Raw genomic sequence first — 26,211 nt, forward strand, 5'->3', positions numbered from 1 at the left:
GGGCTGGCTGCCAAAAATCAGGTACCTGAAGAAAAGTCTGACTTTGCAGTATACATAAAACCACAACAGATACGGATTCAGTGAAGAGCTCCACACATGGGAAGAGCTATTCAGTTTCACCCAGCCTTCCAAGACTTGCCCTTTCACATATACTCATTAACCTACCAGGTCTCACTGTCTTAGAAGCTCCCATGATTTTGTTTCTTGCCAGTCAGCAAACATATTTTAGATCACTCAGGAATAGGACAATAATTCCCCTGGGGCTGGGTGAATCTTGCCCCGTAATCACTCTACAGTAAGCTGCCATCACAAACAAATCCACAAAGCTACCCCTAACAAGCACATGTAGCAGAGGAGGCCTTTACACCAGCCTAGACAAAAAGTGTTTGGGTAGTCAGAACAGTTGAGAAGACAAGGCAGATACTGCTTAGAAAACATTTACGGCAGCCCAAACAGAGCTGCATGACAGCCCATATGTTCTGTATGCTCCAAGCCCTGGATCCTGAAAAATGATGCCAGAAACATATTCCCCTGTACTCTGGATTAACTATCCAAGTGGGCAGTCGGACATATGTTCAGGAGACTAGCCAATCAAGGTAATATATAGGGCAGTAGGGGTGGTAAGAAATTATTTAAGAGTAAATAGAATGATCTCTGCTATACTAGTGGCAAGAGGAATGTTGTTGGTCATGTCCCTTAATGATGCTGTGGTTGCAAAGCTGGTATACTGGCATAGCCAGGAGGAACTTACTAGACTAGCCCTTTGCAGATACCATGGTTTTGGACAATGGGAATTTTTTTTAGCTCCTCTTGCACTTGGACAGAAATGGGGCCAGTGGTCAGAGAGGATGTGGCAGGGCTCAGCATTAGCAGGCAGTGCCAGAAATTCTAAGTAGATTAACACATGGCAAAAAATCAGAGGCAGGCCAAGGCTGGATTTTTGGGTTGGATGGGGAAAATGTTAGTTACGGAATATCTTTAAAAATTAAAAACAAAAATAAAAATAAAACCTTAAAATATAAGGCAGAAGAAGGACGAGGTTCTTCACTAGGCTTCTTTCTTCTGAAATGCTTCTTTAAAATTCTAAATCACAAAAGTTAAAAGGTACAGAAAACACTCTAAGAACTAAAAAAAAATCTTGTACCTATGTCTTACATCTCACAATCAGAAATTATTTCACTTGGTGATATTTCCGTGCAACACTTTTAAGTCACAAAAGCACAAAGGACCACAGCATGCCCTTTCTTACTCCATCACTGAAGAGACTCTGTGGTCATCTCCAGAAGCAGCTCGGAGGAAAGTACTTGGTGCAGAATCCTCAGTCATCATGACAGCAGAGACTGTGAATACAGTCCCACAGAAGGGATTAAACACCTTAGTTTCCCTTGGTGTACATACCCTATAGAGCCTACAACAATGAAGAATCATCGTGGATGTTGAAACCATAACTGTTGCTCAGTTGGTTTTAAACTGAGCAAAGGTGGTTTTTATATCAAACTCACTTTAAAGTCCTGCACCTCCAGGAGATACCTCCAGGCGGCTGTCATTAACATAAGAATATATGTAAACATATATTTACATATACCAAACATTATAGGTTGTTGTTTTTTTTTTAAATAGAGAAGTTCTTAAGAGAGCATAAGCTTAATTTAATGGGCAAATGAAGCATTTAAAGCCCCAAATATTGCTTTGTGAGACAGTGAGTTCTTCACAGCTGCGAATGTTCAAGCAGAGGCTGGATAACTATTTGTCAGGAACGTGGTAGAGGGGATTCATGCATTAGGTTATTAATTGGAGTGGATAACATCTAAGATCCTTTCCAACTCTATGAATTTATGATGCTATGCCGCAAAGTTGTGTTAGAAAGTCTGGGCTGTTCAGTTGGCTAAGGGATATCAATTTAGCTAACAAAATCAAGACCGTGGATTCAATCTAACTTAAGACAGTAAGCTAAGTACAGAGAGAATTTTTTCCATAGTCTCCCCAGCCTAGGTATGTCATCTTACAAATAGATCTCTGTGGACAAAAGGAGGCTTAGGGTTAGGATGTGGTCAGCGTGGCAGTCAGTTTTGCTGAAGTGTTTTTCTGTATTACAAAAGTGGGTTCTGAGGAGGATGGGAGAGAAGACTTTTTTAAAAAAATATTTATTTTTATATTTCATTTGTAACCTAGCCCTCCTACTGTCCCTCCCCCATTGAACTACCAAAAAAAACCAAAACCAAAACAAAACCCTCATCAAAAGCATGCATAGTTCAGCAAAACACACTATAAGGCAAGAAATTTTAAAAACCAAAATGCATCAACAGAAAAAGGATGAACTAGGTGATGATGTAAATTATGAAGGTCAATCCATCATAACTACTAGAAAACCAACTTCAAATCAATTGTATTCTCTCTCTCTCTCTGTCACCAGACCTATAACTTTATTGCTGTGGTGAATCCTCAGTAAGAAAACTCTATATAGCAATGCCAATCACTGATGATCTATAACTGATTGTCTAAGAGAGCTGGCAGGGAGCAGCGAGAGGTTAAGTGACTTCTACAGGGTCACACGGTTAGGACGAGTCTGAGGCAGGATTTGATCCCAGGGATTTCTGCCTCAGAGGCCTAGCAACGCCTGGCAAGATGAAACCCAGCAACTGAAGGCAGGAGCACCTGCCCCTGCCTCCTCAGCAGTAAAAGCTGCTGAAGACCTGGAAAATAAAGTCTAGTCACCCATAGTACTTGGCACTTTCCAGTGGTTCAATATCAGAGCTGGCCATGGTATTATCAAAGGAAATGACACTGAAGAAGATGCATTACTATCTGCTTTGCTGCTGCACTCCAAGGGTTACAGGCTGTTGCTATTTGATGTGCAGTTGAGACTTCTTACATGTATCATCCCCCCCTTTTAGATCGTGAGTTCCTTCAGAAAAGAGATTGTCTTGTTCTTCTCCAGTGCTTTGCACAAAGGAAACGTAATATATGCTTTTTTCACTCACTCATTCATTCACTAAGATCACTGATAAAAATGTTATTTTTATCCAAGCACCTGGGTCAAGGACCGGTCCTTATAGATAGATCCAATAGTGACGATTGGTCCACTTGTTTAATTAGTTCTGAATTCACTAACTGTACTAGTGTCTATCTGTCCATCTTGTTCACTTATCTCTAACGTAGCCTCCATACAGCTGCCAGAATGAAATGACTAAAGCAAAGGTCTAACATGTTACTCCCCTCTCAGGAAGCTGCAATAGCTCCCTGTTGACTCAAGGATCAAATACAAAGTCCTCTGGCATTTAAAGCCCTTCTGGCTCCAGTCTACCTTTCTCGACTTATTCTATACTAATCCCTTTCACACACTCTATGGCTCCAACAAACCAATCTTACTTGGGGCTCTTCATACATAACACTGCATCTCATGCTATGCCTTTACACAAGTTGTCTGTCCCTCAATTCCTGAAATGCTCTCTGTCCTCATTTACACCACTTAGAATCCTAGCCTGCTTCAAAGCTTAGCTCAAGTGCCCCAACCTCCTAAATGAGGCCTTTCCCAGTGACCATAGCTACTGGTTTCTCAACCTGAAATGACTCTGTACTTATTTTGTATATAGTTTATATTAACTTTCCTGTGTACGTGTTGTTTATCCTGTTGGAATGCAAGTTCCAGGAGGGCAGGGGCTATTTCATTTTTGCCTTTGTATTCCCAACATCTAGCCTAGCACCTAACAGGAACTGAATAAATGTTCACTGATTAGTTATTCTAAATGACTTAAATGAAACATAACTGAAGCTAGAGGCCTGTACTTGGTAAATATGAACTGTTAGAAAGACCACCTTACTTGAAGCTGCGACACCAGTCCCAGCTCTGTCATGAACTAACTGTGTGACCTTGGACATGTCACTTAATTATCTATGAGTTTCAGTTTCCTTCACAGGTCATTTTCATATACCTGATTATAAAGTATAATTGTTGTAGCACAGTGCTGGGTGTTTCAGCTAGCTTCCTTTTAGAAAGACAAATGCACTCACAAAAAAGATCCAAGAACATAATTTGGGTCCCTGCTCTGCTATTTTTTGTTTTAGCTGTGTGACCTTGGGCAAATGAAAATTTCTCTGAGTCCCAGTTTCTTCATCTGTAAAATGAAAGTAGTATTTGCATTACCTACTTCAGTGCTGAGAAGTTCAAATGAGAATGTATATAAAGTACATGTAAAAATTTAAAATCTATGTAAATATAAGCTATTAGTAATAACATTAATGCTACTTTTTAATTAAGCTAAAAGATTTTTTTGAGTCTGCATGTTAGTTAGTCTAATACTGCAATTTTCAAACTTTTTGGTTTCAGGACCCCTTCATACTTTTAAAAACTACTGAGAACCCCAAAGAGCTTTTCCTCATGTGGTTTTATATCTATTGATAGTTACTATATTAGAAATTAAGACAATTAAATATTTATCTAATTCATTAAAAATAACAATAATAAAACCTATCACATTAATATAAATAACATATTTTTATGAAAGATAACTATATTTTCCAAAACAAAAAAATTATTGAGAAGAGCACCACAGTTTTACATATTTTTGCATATCTCTTTAATGTCAGGCTTAAAAGAAGACAGCTGGATTTTCCTGTCTGATTCTGCATTCAATCTGTTACAATATGTTGTTTTAGAGTGAAGTATTTGAAGGAATACTTGAAGCAGCTAGATGGCTCAGTGGATAGTGTACTGGGCCTATAATCAGAAAGACCTGAGTTCAAATGTAGCCTCAGACATTTAGTAGCTGGGTGACCCTGGGCAAGTCACTTAACCTCTATTTGCCTTAATCCACTGGAGAAGGAAATGGAAAACTACCCTAGAACCTTTGCCAAGAAAACCCCACAATGGGATCATGAAGAGTCGGACACGACTGAACAATAACAATTCAAAGAAAATCCAGCCTCATGTAGACATGAAGTTGGAAAACAGGCAAATCACATCTTAGTATTTCTATGAACAATTTTGACCTCTCAGATCCCCTGAAATGGTCTCAGGGGTCTACAGACCACACTTTGAGAACTGCTGTTCTAAAAACAGTAGTAAACCAAGTAACAGAAGGTTATAATGTTTACCTTAACAGATTAATAGAATAGGAATACGTTTAAAAGGCATGAAATGACTGGAAAGAAGTGGAATGGAGAAAGGTGTTTGGCCCTTAAAGCTCTTTATCCAAGAAACATTAGATGCCCTGGATTGCCAGGTTCATAGTCAACTTGAAAGACCTTTTCTGGAAGCTCTATTCCCCCAAAACTTCACCTATAGGCCTAGGATTATGATCATCAGCCCAGACTTCTCTTAAGGAAGTAGTCCAATTCTACCTACCCCATGCTTTCCATGTCTCTACTTTTAGCCTTTCTGGAAGTCTGCCCTTCTGTGGTAGGATGTAACTCCACAAATAGATTTAAAGACACAAAGGTTGTCTGATGTAACTGTACCTTTTGCCAGTCTCTTTGCCCCTTTCCATCTGAGAAACCTAGCTTTAGAGCTAAAAACATAGGTCTGACCATGTCACTCCTCTGCTGAATAAACTCCGCTGGTTTCCTAGCCACATTTAAGACCAAATACAAACTCCTCTGTTTAGCATTCAAAACCCTTAACTACCAGGCTCCAACCTACCTTCTCCAGTCTCATTACATATTACTCCCTTTCACACAATCTATTCACTCTCTAGCCAAACTGCCCTTCTCATTGTTCCTCATACATGACACTCCACCTTCTATCTCTATGCTTGAAATGCACTCCTTTTTGATTAACTCTGTCTTAGAATTTCTAGCTTCCTGAAATGCTCAGTTCAAGCATCACCTTCCACAAGAGGCCTTTCTTGATCTCCTCCTCTGCTTGTGCCTCCCCAAAAACTTTACCATGTTGTCTCTGTGTATATATTGTCTTCTCATATTTATGTAAGCTCCTTGAAAGCAGAGATTTTTTTCATTTTTATCTTTGTCTCTCCAGTGCCTGGCACACGGAGGCCCCTAATAGATTGCTTGTTGATTAACTGACTAGTGAGGTATATGACATAAACTCTTCTGTTTGGCTTTTAAAGGCATCACAACCTGGTCCAAAGCTTGTCTTTTCAGTCTCATTATACAGTACTCCCCTTCCCGAACTTTACTGGCCAGGTCCAAATGGCTTTCTCTCATCCTCACACCTGGCATCCTGTTTCCTGTCTTCATGCCTAGGCACTGACCATCGCCCATACCCAGCATGCACTTCCTCCTTATCTCTGCCTTGTGGAATCCATCTCGGAGCTCCAGCACCACCTTTTATAATAAGCCTTTTTGGCTCCCACAACTGCTCATGCCATTCTTCCTTATCTTGTATTGATTTTGTATTTATTCCATTTACTTAAAAATGTACATGTTGTCTCCAAGCTCTTGAGAGCAGGATTTAAAAAAATTTGTATTGTTATTGCTTAGCACAGTGCCTACCATACAGTAGGTTCTGAATAAATAATATGACAATAAACATTTATTAAGCACCTGCTATATGCCAGGCACTGTGCTAAGTGCTGGAGATACAACACCTTGGGCATGATAATGGTGGAGTCTAATGCAAGCAGTGCAGCCGGTGGCAAATACAGAGTTGTCTGAGCTTCTGAGCCTTCTTTAAATGGGGGAGACGTTTTCTGCTCTGCCCTCCAGCCCTCTAATGAGAGGGGCAGAGGTAATCGGGGGTACTGATTAGGTTAGAGTCCCAGAGCTGATGCAGTCTCTGTGATGATGAACTTCTTGGATGCTTGCTGATTGATCCAATACAGTCTTTTATTTTGCAGATAAGGAAACTGAAGCCCAGAGAGGCTGTGTCTTTCCCAAGAGAACCTATGTCCTGAGTCCAAATCCAGCATTCTTTTCACTTAATCATGCTACCTTCCTAAACGAATAAGTTCTTTAGTGACTCTATCTTTTCTCGCTTCTTATGAAGGAGCTGTCAACTAGAATGACTCAACAGAAAAAAATCCACCTTTTTCACCCTAGTAAGGTTGTTGTTATGCAAATTTTAGACTTGGCTTCTCTGCTTTTCTTGATACTCCTTGTTATTTCACAGAATTTCTGAGTTGGAAGGGACTTCAGTGGTCAACTAGGTCATCTCCTGCACCAAAGGAATCCCTACCAGATCCTGCCCCACCAGTGGTTATCCGACCTCTCCCGGAAGACACCCTCCTCCCCCAGGGGAGCCCATCACCTCTCAAAGCAGCCCATTCCACTCTGGGACAGTCCTAATTGCTAGGGAGTATTTTCCGACAACAAGCCTATTTTGCTTCTTTGCAATGCTAGCCATGGTTCCTGGTTCTGCCCTGTGGGGCCAAACGGAACAAGCTAATCTCTTCTCCAACATTCCAGTCCTTCAAGTACCCAGGGATAGTTATTATAATCCCCCTGAGTCTTCTCTTCTCCAGGAGACACATGCCCTGTTCACTCTGTGGGTGCCTGAGCTACAGCTGACCTGGACAAGTTCACATATTAAAACTGTACCCACAGCTAGTGGAGGAACCACATGGAGCCTTCATTCTTGAAGCAAAAGTAACTAAAATTGCTTAAAACCTGGGCTGCTCTTCCATTACTAATGACAGGTACCAGCCAGACCAGCCTGAGCCTAACTGGAAGACTAGCTACCCCCACAAAATACAGAAACATACTAAGCCTGTGCTCCAACAGCCAAAGGCTACATACCCCAGCCTTTCAGATAACCAGGTCAGCTGAAAATCCAGAGACAAAGGGGCATTTCATATATTCTGACTTTGGCAGTTGTAACAACATTTCATATGCCAGATTTTTACGGGATAAAATTCTCCCTGTACTCCTGACCAAACTTACCCTTGAGGGACTGAGAAACTACCTGAAAGTACATGTCTTACTCCTAGCATTTCAATGTGAAATAAGGTTATTACAGTAACATTCAAAAGGCTGTTTTTCATTTTTTCCATTTGTATTAATGTAGGCTGAGGTTTAGAGGTTCCTTCTGGCTCCCAAAGGAAGGAAGATAGGCTAAGTAGCAGCACAGAACAGACATCTCTTTGCTTTTAGAGGGCAGCAGCCATAAACAAGTCTAAGAAGACCCCAAACACTCAACTCTTCATTTGTTCTTTGTTAGTCTCATCCAAGCTCAAAAAAAGAAAAACTGGTAACCATCTTCTGAAGTCAGAATGAGTGAGAGGAATTCTCTTTTTCGGTGGCAAGAATAAATGTCTGAGGAGAGGTTCATGCTAAAATGTTCCTGGCTCTGCAATATGCCAAGAGATGAAACAATCCATATCTATAGGGATAATTATATAATAGCAAATCATTTTGTCAAAGTACCCTGGAATAGCAGGAATGAGGCAGCATAATGTAGATGAAAGAATACTGAGTATTCATACTGGGAATCAAGAGACCTGTCTCTAGCCTCATTTTATCACAAACCAGCTATATAACCTTGAGCAAGTCACTTTACCTCTGTGGCTTCAGTTTCTCCATCTACAAAATGAAGAAGTTGGCATAGGTACCTACATTAGGTCCTTGCCAGCTCTAACATTATATGATTAGAAAAGTTTAAAGATATTTTCAGAGTTCCAGAAAACTGTCCATATCAATTTTTTGCATGTATACCCTTAATCCCTACTCAAAAGAATCTAAACAAATTTGGGTAGGGTCCATTTTCACTCAAAATATAATCTTATCATGCTTCCATCCTGCAAGATGCAGCCTATCTGGCTAAATGCAGGTATAGCAGATGCAAAATATTCTGCCAGCTAGTTAGGTCAGTTGGTTTGAACACCATGCTAACTGAGGCCAAGGTCAAAGGTTCAATCCCCACATTTTCTCTGTTCCATTGTCACAACATAGGTCTCTTAATTATAAGCAATTATAAAGGAGACCGGGTGAATGGACCAGTGCAAATTCATTGCCACTACTGAAAAAAACAGCTTCAATGGGATCCTGTGCTGATGGTGCATCAGTTATGGAAGACAGTATACTTAACAGGGAGGGGGAGTGGATCCCTTAAGTCAACTGGTACAGGGAATTCCTGGCTGGGGAAACTTCCTCTACCAATGCAGACCAGAACTCTGCCTTCAATGTACAAGGTAAAAGAACTGCCTAGGGCACTCAGAAGTCAAGAGATTTGCCCAGGATCACACAGCCAATATAGTCACAGTAGGACTTGAACCATGTATTTCTGACTCTGAGGTTGGTTCTTTAACCATTTTACATGCTGCTTCTCAGTATATTTAATATAAACCTGTAAAGTAAATAAATAGAACCTCATAACACAGCTCTTTACATCCAGAGGCAGGTAGCCATGAACAGTGCTGGGTCTGAAGTCAAGAAGACCTGAGTTCAAATCCAGCCTCAAGAAGACCTGAGTTCAAATTCAGCCTAAGATACTTAATAGCTGTATGACCTTGGGCAAATTGCTTCATCTCTACCTACCTCAGTTCTCTCATCTGTAAAATGGGGATAACAATAGCACCCACCTCCTAGGGCTGTTGTAAGGATAAAATGAGATAATGTCTGAAAAGTGTTTAGCACAGTGCCATAGAAGGTGATACATAAATATTAGTTGTTATCTTTATTATTACATGTCCCTCAAAGCACAATTAGATATACAAAAAGACTGAGACAATTGGGTTAGCCCATACAGTGTTAGCCCAGTCTCTCAACTTCAGTATCTTTATCATCTCAATTAGTGTGAATATTCTCTCCAAGGACTCAGAAAGAAGGTGTTCCACGTAGTTCTTAAAGTCTGGCACAGATATAAAACTCTAATTAATCCAAGTAAGTCCAACCTGGTGTACTGAACCACACTACTTCACAGAAAGCTGGAAGGCACATCTTCTTGACCTGTCACAATCATAATGAATTTCCTTCCTCTATTCCCAATTAATGCTGATGATTCTCAAAATTTACTCAAGGGAAGAGGAAGAGTTCTTGGACCCAGCTGCTTTATCTAGCCCTGCTCAGTCAGGCATTTTATCAAGGTATCTAACACAGAAGTCAGAGAGGGAAAAACAAAAGAAATGGAACTCTCAGACCCCATCATCACTATCACACCAGATAAAGATACATCCCACCAAATACAGTCTGTGACATTTGACATGGGATCCAATATAGGTCTCCCTGACACTTCATATCTGAGTTTATACAAGGTGGCAGTCACCTGTGCTATTTTAAATTAATTTGATGTGGATCAGGGAGGTCTAAGGAAGCTGCTAGCAGGCTGTGGCTGGGAAACATTAAAGAGTCAGATATACCATGATTTATTGCTGTCTGCCATCAGCAAATCCAAATGAGTAGATAATTCACTGTTTTTCCATACCACTTGCTGCATAAACCCATAATCTCAAAGATCAACATCTAATACAGTGGAACTCAACTAGTGAAACTAGATTATGTCTATACTTGCTTATTCGCCATGCAATGAAATTTATAAGCAAAAAAAAAAAGGAACCAAAGGAAATTGGCAAATATGAAAGTGGAGTGGTTAGGGAGCTCTCATGTTGAAGCACATTAATTAAAAGGCTGCTCCTGGCAGAGCACAGCTATTGTAGCTTTGACCTCAATGCAGATTTTGGTTCTGTTCAGAAAAATAAAGTATCTGAGAACTAATCCTACTCTGACGGGGCAGGAAAAAAATGAGACAATATATGTAACATGATCAGGTCCCATGTTAGTCGCATATAACACACACCCAAATGGACTGTAACTCCTGTCAAAACAGTCCTTATGCAGAGTCACTGCTGAAGGCTGGGCACTCCAGGCCCAGGACCTGCAGTTCAGGCTTTAGACATACATCTTACAGTCACTATATTTCTTTCAATTCCTTCCCCCTATGCCAGTATAGTAGAATCCTATGTAATACAGTTGCTTATGGATTTTGTTACATTGCAGGTTAAATCAGACTCCTAGCATACCAGAGCTGAAAGGTAGTTTGAAGATTTTCTAATCTAACCCCCTCTTCATATCTAATCATAAATATAAACAACAAAAAAAGGTTATGGTAGTCTAAAGCACAATCCTTTCAACCATAAGTGTATTTTAAAGAAAACTGGCTTCAGGTAACTTACTCACATCATCGCATCTTCAAAAGAAGGTCTTCACTATACCAACACGTTAGCTGCCAAATGCAGACCTTTTCCCTCATCACCACCAACTCTTAAGATTAGACTGAACAGGACATAGAGGCTGCCCCACCTAGAAGCACCTGTCTCTAGTGAGTGCCCCATTAAACATCGGTTGAAAATGATGGGTAGGAACCACTTTCCTCACCTCTACTAAGCTACCCCCCCCTCCCATTTCCACCCCAAGCTGCCCTGAAATCACAGGATTCAACAGCCAGTTGGGATTGTCCAGACCTGTTTCCCCAAACCAGTCCGGGCAAGAGGGAGTGAGTGGGCAGGAGGTCCCTGCCATGGCCTCAGACCCTCCAGCTTCCCCACCCTCCCTCCCTCTCCATCTTTCCTGGCCCATACTAGAAGAGAAAATCGGAGAGGATAAAGGACGTCAGGTCCAGGAGAGATGAGGAGGGGTAGGGCTGGGGATGAGGATGGGCGGAGAGGGGGGAAGGAAAGACTGACAGAAGACAAGAGGTGTGGAGGGGCCACACGTGGTGGGCGGAGACAAGGGACCCCGGGGGGGGCCGGCGCCCCCCGGGCTCGGGGCGGCCTGGGAAGGGGGAGTGGCTGCTGGGGAGGCCTGCTGGGGGTGGGAGCGGGGCCCCTGGGGCAGCGGCCCGCGGGTGGGGGGGGCACCGTAGGGCCGGGGACGCCTGGGGGCCCACCCCCCGCCCCGTCCCCTCCCCTCCCCCCGCCCGGGGCCGGGCCTCTCGCTGACTCAGCCCCACGGCGGCTCCCGTCGCCTCGGCCCCGACTCACACTGCACGAGGCGATGGCTCCGGAGGAGGCGGCGGCGGGGAAAGGGGGCGGGCGGCGGACGGGGGAGGGGGGCGGGCGAGGCTGCTGTAGCTGAGGCTCCGGGCCGGCCGGGCGGGCTTGGGGCTCCGGGGCGGAGGGTCCTAGGCAAAGGCCGCCGCTGTCTCCGGCTCCAACGCACAGAGACTGCGGGGGAAGAGAGCACTGCGCAGGCGTGATGCGGCCGCCGCTGTCAGAGTCCGAGGGGGCGGGGCTAGGCCACCCGCCGTCTCCACGGCAACTGGGCGCAGGGAGAGTGGGACAGCCCATACCTCCACCTCTCCCTAGCAACGGAACAGGCCCCCATGTTGCCATAGCAACAGGGAACTGCATCGGCCTCCAAAGTCACTACGGGAACGAAAGAACACTCTTCCACATCACCATAGCAACTGGGAACAACCTTTTCGTCTTTTCATCATAGCAACTGGATGACAACTCCCCCACCCTTTTAAATTAGTCGCTTGGAAGAAGGAAACAACACATCTCTATCCTGTAAGAGCGAGGAGACGATGAGCTCGGATTCTGTAGCACAAGGAGGGAGAGCAGAGACGGGCCTGCATTTCTACTGCGTGGTCTATGATGGGATTCCTCATCATGGCCCAAGCTTGTGATGCCTGAACTCTATCCCCTTTGCCTGCGATTTAAAAAAATGTTTTATTCATACTCTTCTTTTTGTAAAGAGGGAGGGAAAATTTGCTTCCCTTTCACCTAATGTAATCATAGAAAGTAAAAAGCATTCAACAGAAGTATTAATTAATGTATTGTTGTTCAGTCACGTTCAACTCTTCGTGATACCATTTGGGGTTTTCTTAGCAAAGATACTGGAGTGGTTTGCCATTTCCTTCTCCTAGCTCATTTTACAGATAAGGAAACTGAGGCAAAGAGAATTCAGTGACTTACCCAGGGTCCCCACAGGTAGTTAAGTGCCTGAGACCAGATATGAACTCACAAATATCAGTCTTCCCGACTCTAGACCTGGCACTCTATTCACTGTGCCACCTAGCTGCCTAAGCATAGGTAGGAGTCATCTTGGTCTTCCCTTTACAAAGGGTGAAGGAGTTTCCTGATTGAATTGGAAAGGGGAGCTGTAAATATTTTACAATTATTTTGCAAGTAAATATTTTAAGGGATCATGATCTGCCTACTTCTTTAAAAAAAAAAAGACAATTTACCCACCCTCTGGGAAATGGAAAAGGAATCCAGTTCCTGGGTATATTCATTGAAATACATGGAGCTGGAGGAGGAGAAGCTTGGAAAGCCAAAGTGAAATTTGGGCAGAGGCAACCAGTGGAATGGGTCAGGGCATCAATCCCTTTCCTGCCCAATACTCCCCTACACAGTTCACAGTGGTAATTTTAAAAAAAATTTTGAGTCCCAAATTCTCTCCTTCCCTCCAGCCCTTTCTCCACCCATTGAGAACACCTAATATATATGTATACATATATATATTCATGAAAAACATTTCTATATTAGCCGTATTGTGAAAAAGCAAGAAAAGTAAAGAAAGTGAGAAGCAATATGCTTCAATCTGTATTCAGAGTTTATCAGTTCTCTTTCTGGAAGTGGATAGCATTTTTCATCATGAGCTCTTTGGAATTGTATTGTATTGATCAGAGTAGCTAAGTCTTTCACAGTTGAGCATCCTTACAATATTGCTGTTACTGTGTACAATGTTCTCTTGGTTCTGCTCACTTTACTTTGCATCAGTTCATATAAGTCTTCCCAGGTTTTTCTGAAACCATCTCCCTCCTCATTTCTTATAGAACAATAGTGTGCCATCATAATCATATACCACAACCTGTTCAACCATTCCCCAATTGGTATCCCCTCAATGTTCAATTATTTGCCAGGGTGGTAATTTTAAATTTACTTTTCCCTTTGGACTCCCTCCTAGAAGGCTGCACCCTTGCCACTAAGCAAGGCAAGTCTTTCTTAAAATTGTATTTACCTTTATTTGTTGGGTGTACTCATTAAGCATGCAGATGGGGATAGGTTATTGAAGGAGAGTATTCCAGGAGAGAGAAAAAAAAGTACGACTCTGATATTTTCCCAGTATTGTCTCTGATTAAGGGCTCAGAGCTAAGAAAAAACAAAAAAGAGAGAATTATATATTCATTTGTTACAACTTGCCAAAGCAGAGAAAGAATGTTTATTTTGGGAAAATCATTTGGCAATGAGTTAATAGTATAGGGGATAAATAAAAGTCTCTGACTTTGCACAAAACTCCATCCCAATTACATTTTCTTTTCTTTTTTTTTTTCATCACTGTTACTTCTCAATAAATCCCTCCTCCCCATAATAGAAGACTCCCTTGTAACAAGTAAAGCACAGTAAAACAAGTCAACACATTGGTCATGTCTGAAAATGTATGCCTCATTCTGCACTATAGTAGACTACCTCTCTGCAGAGATCTAACTGCTTTCAGCCCCTATCATCTCTTGTCAGAAAGGCTCACTTCCAACCTTATCCTTAATCACCTCCTATATTCAGGTAGCTGTTTGTCTGTTTTCTGAGCCCTTAATTGTGCCTCTCCCTCAAAAAAGGACTGGCTGCCTGGGTTCCCCCTTTATCACCTTTTCTACACTTAACATTTCTATGTTTTCATTTCTAGGTTTCTTGATCATCCTTTTCATTTGGTTTTGACTCTCCTTTTAATCAACTCCCTGTTTGGCTTCTGTATCCTTCTCTTACTTTATAGCTTACTTTATATTTTCTTTCTTAGTTTCTTAGCTATCTTTATAGTCACATACTAGTCTAAGAATGAATCCTTTTCCCCTCTGACTACTGTTTTTGACAGAGCCCATCACCTCCTTCTCATCTTCTAAATGTCTTCTGATTTCCACTTCTAATGGCTTTAATAGTTCTTCTTCCTATCACTCAAAGGTTTCCCCCTATTCTTCCATCTCCCTGCTGCAAGTCCTTCAGGATTGTCTTGGAACCTCTGTACTTTTCATACTACAAGTTTCCTAGATTTCCATCTTCAAAAGGTTTTATTACAACTCTGAGGTATTACCTCACACCTATCAGATTGGCTAATATGACAAAGAAGGAAAATATTTAATGTTGGAGGGAAGGTATGAAAACTGGGACACTAATGCACTATTGGTAGAGTTGTGAACTGATTTAACCATTCTGGAGAGGAATTTGGAATTATGTCCAAAGGGCTATAAAACTGTGCACACCTTTTGATCCAGCTATACCACTGCTACGTCTCTATACCAAATACATCCAGAAAAGGGAAAAGGACCTATTTGTACAAAAATATTTATAGCACCTCTTTTTGTGGTGGCTAAGAATTGGAAATTGAAGGGATATCCATCAATGGGGGAATGGCTAAACAAGCTGTGGTATATGCTTGTAATGGAATATTATTTTGCTGTAAGAAATGACAAGCAGGATGACTTCAGATAAACCTGGAAAGATTTATATGAACTGATACATAGTGAAGTGAACAGAACCAGGAGAATGTCGTACACAGTAACAGCAATACTGTTCAATGAAGAATTCTCAGCAATACAATGATCCAAGACAATCCCAAAGGACTAAAGATGAAGCATACTATCTGCCTCCAGAGAAATAACAGATATTGTTTGAATACAGACTGAAGTATGCTATTTTTCATTTTCTTTCATTTTTTCCTTTTATTTGAGTTTTCTTGTACAAAATGACTAATATGGAAATGTTTTACATAATTGTACATGTATAACCTACATTTGATTGCTTATTGTCTTGGGGGGAGGGGAGGGGAGGGAGAGATAGAATTTAGAACTCAAAACTTTGAAGAAAAATGTTAAAAATTTTAAAAAAGTTTATACCTTTCGAATTTTTTTTTGTACACTCTGCTCATTTCCCAATATGCTTCCCTCTACATTGAGCCTTGCCTTTAAAAAAAAGAAATACAGTTCATTCAGCAAAGCCCATTGACAAAATGACTAGCTTCTGACACTATATGCAACATTCTATATCCACAGTGCCCCATATCTTTACCAAGAAGAGAGAAATGTGTTTCCTTCAACTGTTCTACAGGACTAAGACTATTAATTACATTTAATCTGTTTAGCTATCTCCTACTGCTATTTTCATTTATATTATTGTAATTATTGTACATATTGTTTTCCTTGTGGATCTTTTCACTCTGTATCAGTTCAGGCAAGTCTTACTATCTCTCTCTGATTTCTCTACACAGTAATATTCAATTACATTCATGTGCCACACGTTGTCCAGCTGTTCCTCAAATTGACTGGCACCTACTTTGTTTCCACAAAAAGTGCCACAGTGGTTTCAACCTTAATGAACTACATAAATATTATCATTATTATTATTATTGTAAGTTGTGGCTTCTGCTGGCATTCATGCTGTCATATCAAATTCTTATTCCCATATTATTTTTTAAAATCAATTTGCATTGTAAAAAGATAATTCCCAGATCTCTCTAGCCTAACCTCTCAATGACTTATCTGAATGCCTCAAGGCTACTTCAAACATAGAATGAGATCAGAGTTTTCCATCTTTACTTTTTTTAAAAAAATACTCATTTATTTTTAGTTTTTAACATTCACTTTTATGACTTTGAGTTTTAAATTTTCTCCCCCTCCTTCCCTTCCCGCTTCCCCAAGACAGCGATCAATCTGATAAAGGCCATACATATATGATCATATTAAATATATTTACACATTAGTCATGCTGTAAAGAAGAATTAGAACCAAAAGGAAAAATCACAAGAAAGAAAAAAACAAAACAAACAAAAAAAGAAAAATAGTATGCTTTGATCTTCCCATCTTTTCTCTACAACCTCTGCATCAGTCAGTTTTTCCAAAGCTGCAGTCTCTTTTGAGTGTTTCCTCGTAATAAGTCATAAGTAAGATCACCGATTTAGAGCTGGAAGAGCCTTTAGGCGCCATCAAGCCCAGCACTCTTATGTTACAGATGAAGACCTGAGACTAGGAGAGGTTAAATAATGCCCTAGGTGCCACAGACAGTAAGCAGAACCAAACCCAGGTGCTCTGACTCATAGTCTTGCACTCTCAACACTCCCTTTTCCTCTTGTTGTTCTATCTTCATATTGATTTTAATGATTTTCTACAGCAAAGTCTTTGTGTGTGTATGTTCAACCCTCCTTTGTCCAGTTCAGATGAAAGTAGAGTCCATTTGACACTCACCCCATCCTTTCCTCCATATTTGTCAAGAACAGGCTCTGACTGCTCCTACATACTTGGAGTGGGTAGTGAGTCCGTGTTCCATCTCTGGCTCTGCCTTCCACTGGTATCTGTTAGACACAAAGTGTAGGTAGGTCCCAGACTGGCCTGTATCCTGGGTACAGAGCATTGAGCTCTTCAAGGTGATAAGGACTGGAGGGCTCCTATCAGCTTTCTGCAAACTTTCAGAGCCCCTGGAGTGTATCAGCCCATAGCTGACTCCTTGGAGGAGCTTTGCCTCACATCTGGGCCCAGGCCTCCTGTGTTTGATTGCCTTGGGGCCTCTTCACAGGAGTACTCAGAAGGTCTTTGATGGCCTTGGATTTCCTCCCTGGTGCACCCTGAGTCTGAGAGAGCTGAAAGGCCTCCGAATAACTACTGCTTGGCTCTGCCCAGTTTCTCTAGCTGTGATTCTGATCTTAGTGCCTGCAAGTTTTTGAGCATCCCCTTTTGCTGACCTAGGCTGGATGATGGCACTTAATTGTAGTTTCTCTGTTTATTTCTTAATCATCATTTAGACTGACTCTTTTTTGGTTTCATCTTCTCTGGAATACACGTGTAGGACTTGGGCTGTTTTGTTCCTACTTTGACATCTTGACGGATTTCCCACCCATTCCTTTATCTTTTCTTTTTTTTTAATCTCCCAATCAATCAACAAAAAAATATTTATTATCTACTATGTGCCAGGCATTGTGCCAGGTGAAGGGGAATACAAAAACAAAAATGAAAACAGTCCCTCCCTTTAAGGAGCTTATATTCTATTGGGGAAGACAACATGAATACATATAAGCATATGCAAAATATATTCAAAATAAATATAAATTTTTTTTTGAGGGGAGAGGCATCAGGAGGACTCGTGCCTTTTGATAATGTCAGACAAATCTACCCAGAAATTTCCCCTCCTTCCCCCCACACCAATCACAAATTCCCTCACTCTGTTCCTTCAATTTCACCTGTTCTCTTAGCCCATTTCTGCCACAGTCCAATGTCTACCATTAAGCTGGTGAGAGTCTAAGCAGACTATGAGTAGGATAAGGATTCTTGCTTTCTCCCCTCATTCTTCCTTGAGACCCCTAACTACTTGGTTCAGAAGTAGGAGGTACGAGTCCTGAGAAACAAAGTTGTGTAGGTATAATTCCTTGCTGCCAGTCAAAGACATAGAGAGAAACATTTGTTCTGTTTCTTTCCCCCCCTTGCTCTTTCATCCCTCAGTGACCTTTTAGGTGTTGGGCCAATTCTCCCATTCCAAGGGGCCTGGGTCTCATTGCTTGTCCCTTCTCTCTGGCTACTTGCAGTATTTTCTCTTTGACCTGGTAATTTTGGAATTTGGCTATTATATTCCTTGGCATTTTCAATTTGGGATCTTTTTCAGGAGGTGATCAGTGGATTCTTCCTATGGCTATCTTACCCTCTGGTTCTAGGAATTCAGGGCAGTTTTCCTTGATTTCCAGATTTCCTGAAAGATTCTGTCCGGGCTCTTTTTTTCACTGTGATTTTCAGGTAGACCAATAATTTTTAAATTGTCTCTCCTGCATCTATTTTCCAAATCAGTTATTTTACCAGTGAGGTATTTTATGTTTTCATCTACTTTTTCATTCTTTTGTTTCTGTTTGATTGATTCATTTGCCCAATTCTAATTTTTAACAAATTGTTTTCTTCTATTAGATTTTGTATCTCCTTTTCCATTTGGTCCATTTTATTTTTTAAGGAATTCTTCTCCTCAGTGAGTTTTCATATTTCCTTTTCTGTTTGGCCAATTCTGCTTTTTAAGGACTTGTTTTCTTCAGTTAATTTTTGTCCTTCCTTTTCCAAGCTATTAACTCTCTCTTGCATACCTCTCATTTCTTTTCCCAATTTTTCTTCTACCTCTCTTATTTGACTTTTAAAGCCCTTCTTGAGCTCTTCCAAGAAGGCTTTTTGGGCTTCAGACCAGTTCATATTCCCTTTTGAGGTTGCAAATGTGGGTTTGTTGACAATGTTGTCCTCTTCAGAATTTCTGCTTTGATCTTCACTGTTCCCATAATAAGAATCTATGGTATGTTTCTTTTTGCTCATGGTGTTTGCTTATTTCCTGGCCTTTAAAAAGATTGAGCTCTCCTGCTGGGGAGCAGGGGGCACTGACCCAAGCTTCTTGTGTTGGGAGCCCAGGGCCTGGTCACTGGCTTTGTGTGGTGGGGCCTCAGATACTGGCAGTTGTTGGCTGTAGGGTTCTGGCAGCTTACCTGGTGTTGGACTGGAATCAGCAACACTGGAACTCTAGGAGCAGGATTGGTTGTCTGGCCTGTGGAGGTTGCCTGCTCGCCTAGGCTTTTCCTTCCTTTCTGCTGCTTCTCTGCCTGGGGCTTTCCCCCTTGAAGTATTTCCCAGAGTTTTGATGAGGCACTGGGAGAATTGGCTTCTGTAGAAGGCAAAGGCACGTGGTGGTTTTCCAATCTGGTTTCCAATGGTTCCCCTGCTGGTACTGAGGCAATTGGGGGCCCTGGTGTTGGTGTTTGCCTGATCCACCACCTGGGGCTTAGGATCTCCCCCTGGTATGCTGAGGTGGGGCTTCCCACTAGCTTGCTGGGATATCTCCCATTCTGTTCTGCTCACTGTTCCCCAGGGCAAGAGGGGCCTTTCCTGTTAATCCCTCAAGCTACCTGGACTACTAGACTGCTGTACCCCATCTTTCTTCTGGTTCAGCTGTTACAGGGTTTTTCCTGGGGCAATATTTCCTGGGCTTTCAGAGGTTGATAAGGGATGGCAAGAGCAACATATTTCTTACTCTGCCATCTTGGCTCCTGGAAGTGGAACTCCCTGCTTTTACCTCCTTAATGATTCCAATCCTTATGCCTCTAACAAAGAGTCAATTGGCCATTATTCTTCTATTTCAGGATCCCTTTTATGCCATGGAATTTTTGCCTAAGCCGGAAAACATCTCTTGGGTTCTGTCCTGAGAACTGCCTTGTTCATTTCAGCCATTGCTTTTCATGATCTGCTGGTAAGAATGGCTGGACTCTTTCCCTTTCATACCCAAAGATCTGGAAAGGATCTGAGAGGACGGCTAGAAGATGGTTGTAGACTAATAGATTAATGCCTCTATGCAGAAATGTTTGGTATAGTTTGTTTTTTCAGGTTATTCTCTGTAGAATAAACACTGTGATCATAGCATGCCAAGTCTTTGAGTCTCTGAATGAAATAAGACAGTGAATTGGGAAGGTGGATTACAGACTGTATGGGCTGCTGAGCTATGCACAGATGACATATTTCATATTTTTATACTTTAATTAATATTTTATTTCATCCCTAGAGTAATTTTAGATCCATCTAGGAGGGATTAGTTCAAATCAAGGGCCTGGGCCTGCCTATAAGAAAGTCTAGGTGTTTGTAGGCTGAGTGCCCTCTGGTGGCCAAAGGGGATATTGTATAATTTTAGAAAAAGACTATCTTGTCCAGGTGCCTGAAAGAATCCGATGCTAAGCTAGAGACTCAAGTAAAAGATTAACTTGTAGACAATTCACACGCTGTGCTCTCTTTCTGGGTAATTACCGTTGTCTTTCTGTAGCCTTATGAAAGGTGATATTTGAGTCACGGCCAAAGGGCCCCAGGTGACAGTCAGTGTCATATTTATTAATAATAATTTAATAGCCTACTGTGCTATTATGCTAGGTACTGGGAATACAAAGATGAAATAATACTGTCCCAGCTCCTTTACTCCCACTCTCCAAGAATTTGCAATTGTATAGAGGAGCTTATAATCTATATTTTGGATCTTTATTTCTCATCCTTCTAAAGCTTAATCTTAACCATTCCAAAAGTCTATGTCAAAATAATTTTCCTCACTAGGTACTGACTAGTTTACCTCCAAAGATCTGCATAATTCTCCAGACCGAGTATAAAATCCTAGAAGCCCCACACTTTGAGCTCTGTTTGTTCTCCTTTTTGGTAATTGCCATTGACTCTTTCTTCTTTACACCAGGAGATCTAGAAGAGACCCTGGAAAAGGGCTTTATCTCCTACTACATTCTGGGTTCTTCCCCAAAAGGATTTGTTCTGTGAAGTTTGGATTCAGTCAAAGGGCCACACTTGAGGACCTAGAGAGCGCAACATGTGGCCTTGAGGCTGCAGGTTCCCCACTGCTGTATCTAGACACACTGGTGTTCAAATCAGGCCAGGGTGCCACAGAGAAAGCCTCTGAGTAACTTCTCACAGGAATGTCCTTCAGAGAAAAGAGTTCTTGGTGCCACTGTTCTTTTCTTAAACTTATTAATATTGTTCTCAGAGAGTGTGAACTCCAGGACCACTGTGGTTAAAGCATTCAGTTTAATTCAAATACTTATTAAGCCATGTGCTAGGCATTGCAAAATTAAAAACAGAAATAAAAGTCTCCGTCATTCCAAACAAAAATAAAAGTTTCCGCCATTAAGAAGCATACATTTTACTGGAGACTTTAAAGGAAGATAAAGATTCTAAGAGGCTAGTGGAAGTGTGAAGGGAGTGTCTTCTTGGCATGGAGGACAGCTAAGGAGGAGGCTTGGAGAAGCGGAAGAAGGAATACAGAGTTTGAAGTAAAGGTGAAAAGTAATATGAAATATGTTCAAAAAGGTAGGCTGGAGACCAGTTGTAAAGGAACCTATACTTTATCCTAGAGACAATAGGGAGCCACTGACGCTTTTTGAGCAGAGGAGTGACACAGTCATTTAGCCTTAGGAAGATTATTTCAGTAGTTGTGTGGAGAGTGGATTGGAGAGAGAAGAGAATGGAAGTAGGAAGACCAAATAGGAAGCTAAACCACAATAATCCGTGTGAAAGGTGATGAGGGCCTGAACTAAGGCTTATCCCTACTGAGGTAATTTGCTATGATACAATAAAGCTCATGGTGGAGGAAGTGGGGATCTGAGAGAGATAAAAAAATCATTGCTTGCAGCACTGGAGGAGAAAGGGAAGGACCTAGGGGTTAGTGTGGAGGCTGAGCTTATCATTCTGCCACTCTCTAAGCCAAAAAGCAAAAAGGGGACTTTATTTTGTCTCACATAGAACAAAACCTTCTTAAGGGAAATGTATCAGGGATAACATGGAGATAAAAACTCAACACTTCCCTAAGCTATGTTCTTTTCTGGTGAAGGAAAAAGTGGCATACAGAGACCTGTAAGTTGTATCCCTTCCTAGAGTGTTCAAAGCTGGCCTCTGGTTCCATGACTGGGGGCTGATGAAGTATTGGATACACCAACAATCTTTAGATACGACTTATTTTTTTTTTATATACTCTAAAGGCCTGTCCAATTCTAGCTCAGATTCAACAGTATAAGTCCAGACCCAAGTGACCCTAGAGGAAAAGTTATGTTTTGGAGTAGCTCAGAAAGTCAATCCAGCTTGGTCACGCTTGGTCATCCATGATCCTCAAATGGTTGGAATGATGTTGAAATAAACAAGGCATGTGTCCATTTTTTGTAATCTGCCCTAATGTGCAGATGATTTGTGGGTTTGTACTTTTCTGGGGGTGCTAAAATTATGTAGAGGGATTCAGTGGTATTCTGTGGCTCACTAGAAATCAAGATATTAATATTTTAGTTTGGAATAATAGAGCCACATTCTACCTTCATGGTGGGCTTGGGTCTTAACTCTGCAACTAGCTAGTTATAAGACTTTTGACAAATCCTTTCATCCCTCTGGGCCTTAGTTTCCTCATCTGTAAAGTGAGAGAAATAGGCTAAAATAGATTCCTTTTTAACTCTAAAATTCGAATATTCTGGGAATTTTAACATATTGTAGAGCTTCTAGAATGCCAGCAGTATTTGATGAGATTGAAATATACATTTGATTCTTATCTCAGAGTGCAATTAAAAATGGGAAAGGACATTGAAATGAAAAGGGATCAATTACACATGTGTGGGATATTTGACAATTGCATCCTAGAAGAAGAGGAATTTGCTTATTTGGTTTGGCTGAATGAGTTTAGTGTAGAAAGCCAACTTATTGAATGAATGGGTGTGCCAAGGATGGATATGTCATTGTGGTTTGGATTTACTCGTGCATGAACTGAGATGACCTTCAAACTCCTAGGCCAAATGACCCAAGAGCCTATCCTAGAGTAGACTCACATATTCAAACTGGTATTGGAAGTAACATAGTATTACAGGAAGGGGAGCTTTGTATGAGGAGGGATAGTCTGAGATTATCATAGCCCTTCCTGACCTGACAAGATTGCTCCATGGAGTTGGGGCTCAAAGTATTCTTGACCCTGGCACATCTACCTTGTTTAGGGAGAAACCTATTCTTTCCTGAGAAAAGAACAGACCCTAGTGGGCTAAAGGGACTATCTGGAGGCCTCTACTGATAATGCAGCTATCCAGTAGGCTACAAAGACCTTAATCCTTGCCCAAAACATAGAAAAGGAAACCTTGAGAAAGAGAAAAATAAGGGTAGGAGCTGTGCCCTATGTCATTTCACAAAATAGGTACGGAAGAGGTGACTAGTTGAAGCTGAAATAGAAATATGTAGGTCTCAAGGGTGGAAAAGAAATATCATTTTTTTTCTGGGCTTTTTCTTCATACATCCAGTGCTTCATTGGATAGTATATGGACTGAAGGCCTTTTTGAGATATAGGCCATTAGGAAGGGGCATTTTTAGGGGCTTTATTTCCCTAGTGACCTGAGCTTCTTTTGACTCCTCCTGTCTTATGGCAAAATTATTGTCACGTGAGAGACTCCAGCATGGGATGGATAAGGGCTACTGGCACTCAAAATTCAATTTTAAGAATAGGTTCTCATAATCCTTCTACTACTCTTTTAGCTACTATTTCATGTCAACATCCAGATCCTTGAATGAGGTGAGCATCATGGGATCATAGATTTAGAGTTGGAAGAGACCTTAGTGATCATCTACCCAAATCTTTCACTTAATGAATGAGGAAACTGAGGTCCAGTGATGGAATCTTAATTTTAATGAGCTCTCGCTTCCCTTCTATCTCCTTATTCTCCTACAAGCATCAAAGAGATCCCTGGTTAGACATTCTGGTTGCTTAAAAGCTTTATGGTAAACTTCCTGGAGCACTGAGGTTTTATCCAGAGACAGGGAAAAGAAACAGATGTAATGGTGTTTACCTCATCCCCACTTTGGGCTCTGGGTGGGAATATTTATTTTTAACTTTTAAGTATTTGCATTTTTATTTTTTGCTTCATGAGGTGACAATGTGGTGAATACTTCACAATTTTTGTCAACAAATCTTGAAGGCTGTTTATGAAGTTATAGAGAGGCCATGATCTGTATTGGCAAGGAGATAATACACATTATCAAACTCACAAGTAATGACCAATTGAACATGATACATATCTATTCAGAGGGGCTTCTGTTCAAGTTCCCTCCCTCATCACATCCAACAAGGGTCAACTGAGGAAAGGCAGGTCTTTCATTTGTATTTTCCTCTTCTTCTTCATTGTAGAGCAGGCCTGAGCCATTGTGGAAATACCCATCCTTTTAGCTCCCCTTTTGGGCTGGTAGGTAACCTCTAGCTTTTCAAAGAAGTATCCTTCTGAGTAGTAGGACTACTGGAAACCTCACCATCTCTGTCAGCCCCAGGAACACAGGGCTGAAAGGTACTGTCTCTCTAACCCTGGCTCTAGGTAAGTTCTTTGGGGATCATGGGATCATAGACTTGGAACTGAAAGGGACTGTGGGGATGCCAAGGCAGATGTCACAGCAAGAGTCACAAACAAAAACGCTCAAAGTTTTTCTTAGAACAACATCGTGGTTATTGTATACAGCGTTCACTTAGTTCTATTCATTTTGCTCTTCGTTATTTCATGCCAGACTATCCATGCTTTTCCAAGATCATCAAGCTCATCATTTCTTATAGCACAGTAGTATTCCATCACAATCATATATCACAACTTGGTTGGCCATTTCCCAATTGATGGGCATCCCTGCCATTTCCAGTTCTCTGCCACCACAAAGGGAGCTGCTATAAACATTTTAGAACATAATAGGTTCTTTTTCTTTTTTCCTAACCATTTTTGGAAATAAACCTAAATAGTGGTATTGCTGGGTCAAAAGGTATAACTCTTTGGGCATAATTCTAGATTGTTCTCCAAAATGGTTACAAATGAAAGCTCTTTCAAAGGAACAGTTGGTAAATGGGTAGACTGGTAAACAAATTGAGGCCAAAGAAGTCAGGGTAAAAAGCACCTATTTTGGAGGGTTTGGGTACTTAAGATGTCTAACTCAGGTACCATGATTTCCCTACTTATTCTGCCTCCATTCCCATTCATGAAACTGAGCTGTGAATAGAATTCTGAGATCTAGTTCCTTTCTAAGGAACGCTTCAGCCTAGGAGTCTGGGATAACTGGCTCCTTTAAGAATGATCCAAGATAATTTATCATTCACAGTAGGTGTAGTTATCCTATACTAAGAACAGAGAGGAAGAAGTCTGACTATCTGTGAGTACGAATAAGTGCGCATTTAAAATGAAAAAAAAAATTGGTGGTCGATTAACATAGGAAAAAATGAACATTTCCAAATACGAGCAGAAAAAGAGGATCACATATGAAACTGTGAATCTCTATTATGTACAGATGTTTTTTTTAAAGTCCATGTTAAATTTAATATGATAATACCAACATTTCTCAGCTCGTCTGGGGCTCCTTCTGAACTTTATTCTATCCTCTTTGGTGTATTTTAAAAATGTTAAATTGACGCTCCTTTCTTCCTTTTGTTTCTTCCCATCATTATCATTACTATGGCACAGTGGATAGAGAGCCAGCCTTGGAATCAGGAAGAACTGGGTTCAAATCCCACCTCTCACACATTTGGCTATGTGTCCCTGGGCAAGTCATACAACTCAGTGTTCTAGGCCAGAGGTGTCAAACTGGAGGTCTGTAGGCAGTGCTGCTAGAGACAGGTTAAAATGCAATTGAGAAACATTTAACAAGATAAATAAAAATGCAATACAGTATAGATAATGTTAATTTGTGGTTTTCTAAGTTAATATATGGTCAGCAGGGATTCATTTTAATTTGAGTTTTATACTACCACTACAGGTATTAGGTGGGAAGTTGGGCCAGATGACCTCTAAGTTCTCCCAACAGGAAGATTCTGTGATTATTTTCCCTGCAAATACCCATAGTTTGGTCTT

General features: G+C 41.1%; 1 protein-coding gene across 4 annotated transcripts in view; it reads right to left on the reverse strand.

The window, feature by feature from the left end:
- MAPRE3 (microtubule associated protein RP/EB family member 3) overlaps nucleotides 1-17,176 on the reverse strand; it is an 88,163-nt gene extending 70,987 nt beyond the window's left edge. The window contains exons 1-2 of one of the 4 annotated variants that reach the window (XM_020983890.2): nucleotides 17,066-17,156; nucleotides 13,855-13,985 (exon numbers count right to left, since the gene is read on the reverse strand). Coding sequence is in view for 2 of the 4 variants with exons in the window: in XM_078149813.1 (XP_078005939.1) it covers nucleotides 17,066-17,082 (17 nt within the window). In the remaining 2 variants the exon portion in view is untranslated. Of the gene's footprint in view, nucleotides 1-11,870; nucleotides 11,941-13,854; nucleotides 13,986-17,065 lie in introns of those variants that run through there. The other 3 variants (XM_078149813.1, XM_078149812.1, XM_020983887.2) reach the window with 3 other exon arrangements.
- Nucleotides 17,177-26,211: the final 9,035 nt, after the last annotated feature.

Source organism: Phascolarctos cinereus, unplaced genomic scaffold (genome assembly GCF_003287225.1).
Source record: "Phascolarctos cinereus isolate Bilbo 61053 unplaced genomic scaffold, phaCin_HiC Scaffold_2;HRSCAF=192, whole genome shotgun sequence".
NCBI classification, from domain to species: Eukaryota; Metazoa; Chordata; class Mammalia; order Diprotodontia; family Phascolarctidae; genus Phascolarctos; species Phascolarctos cinereus.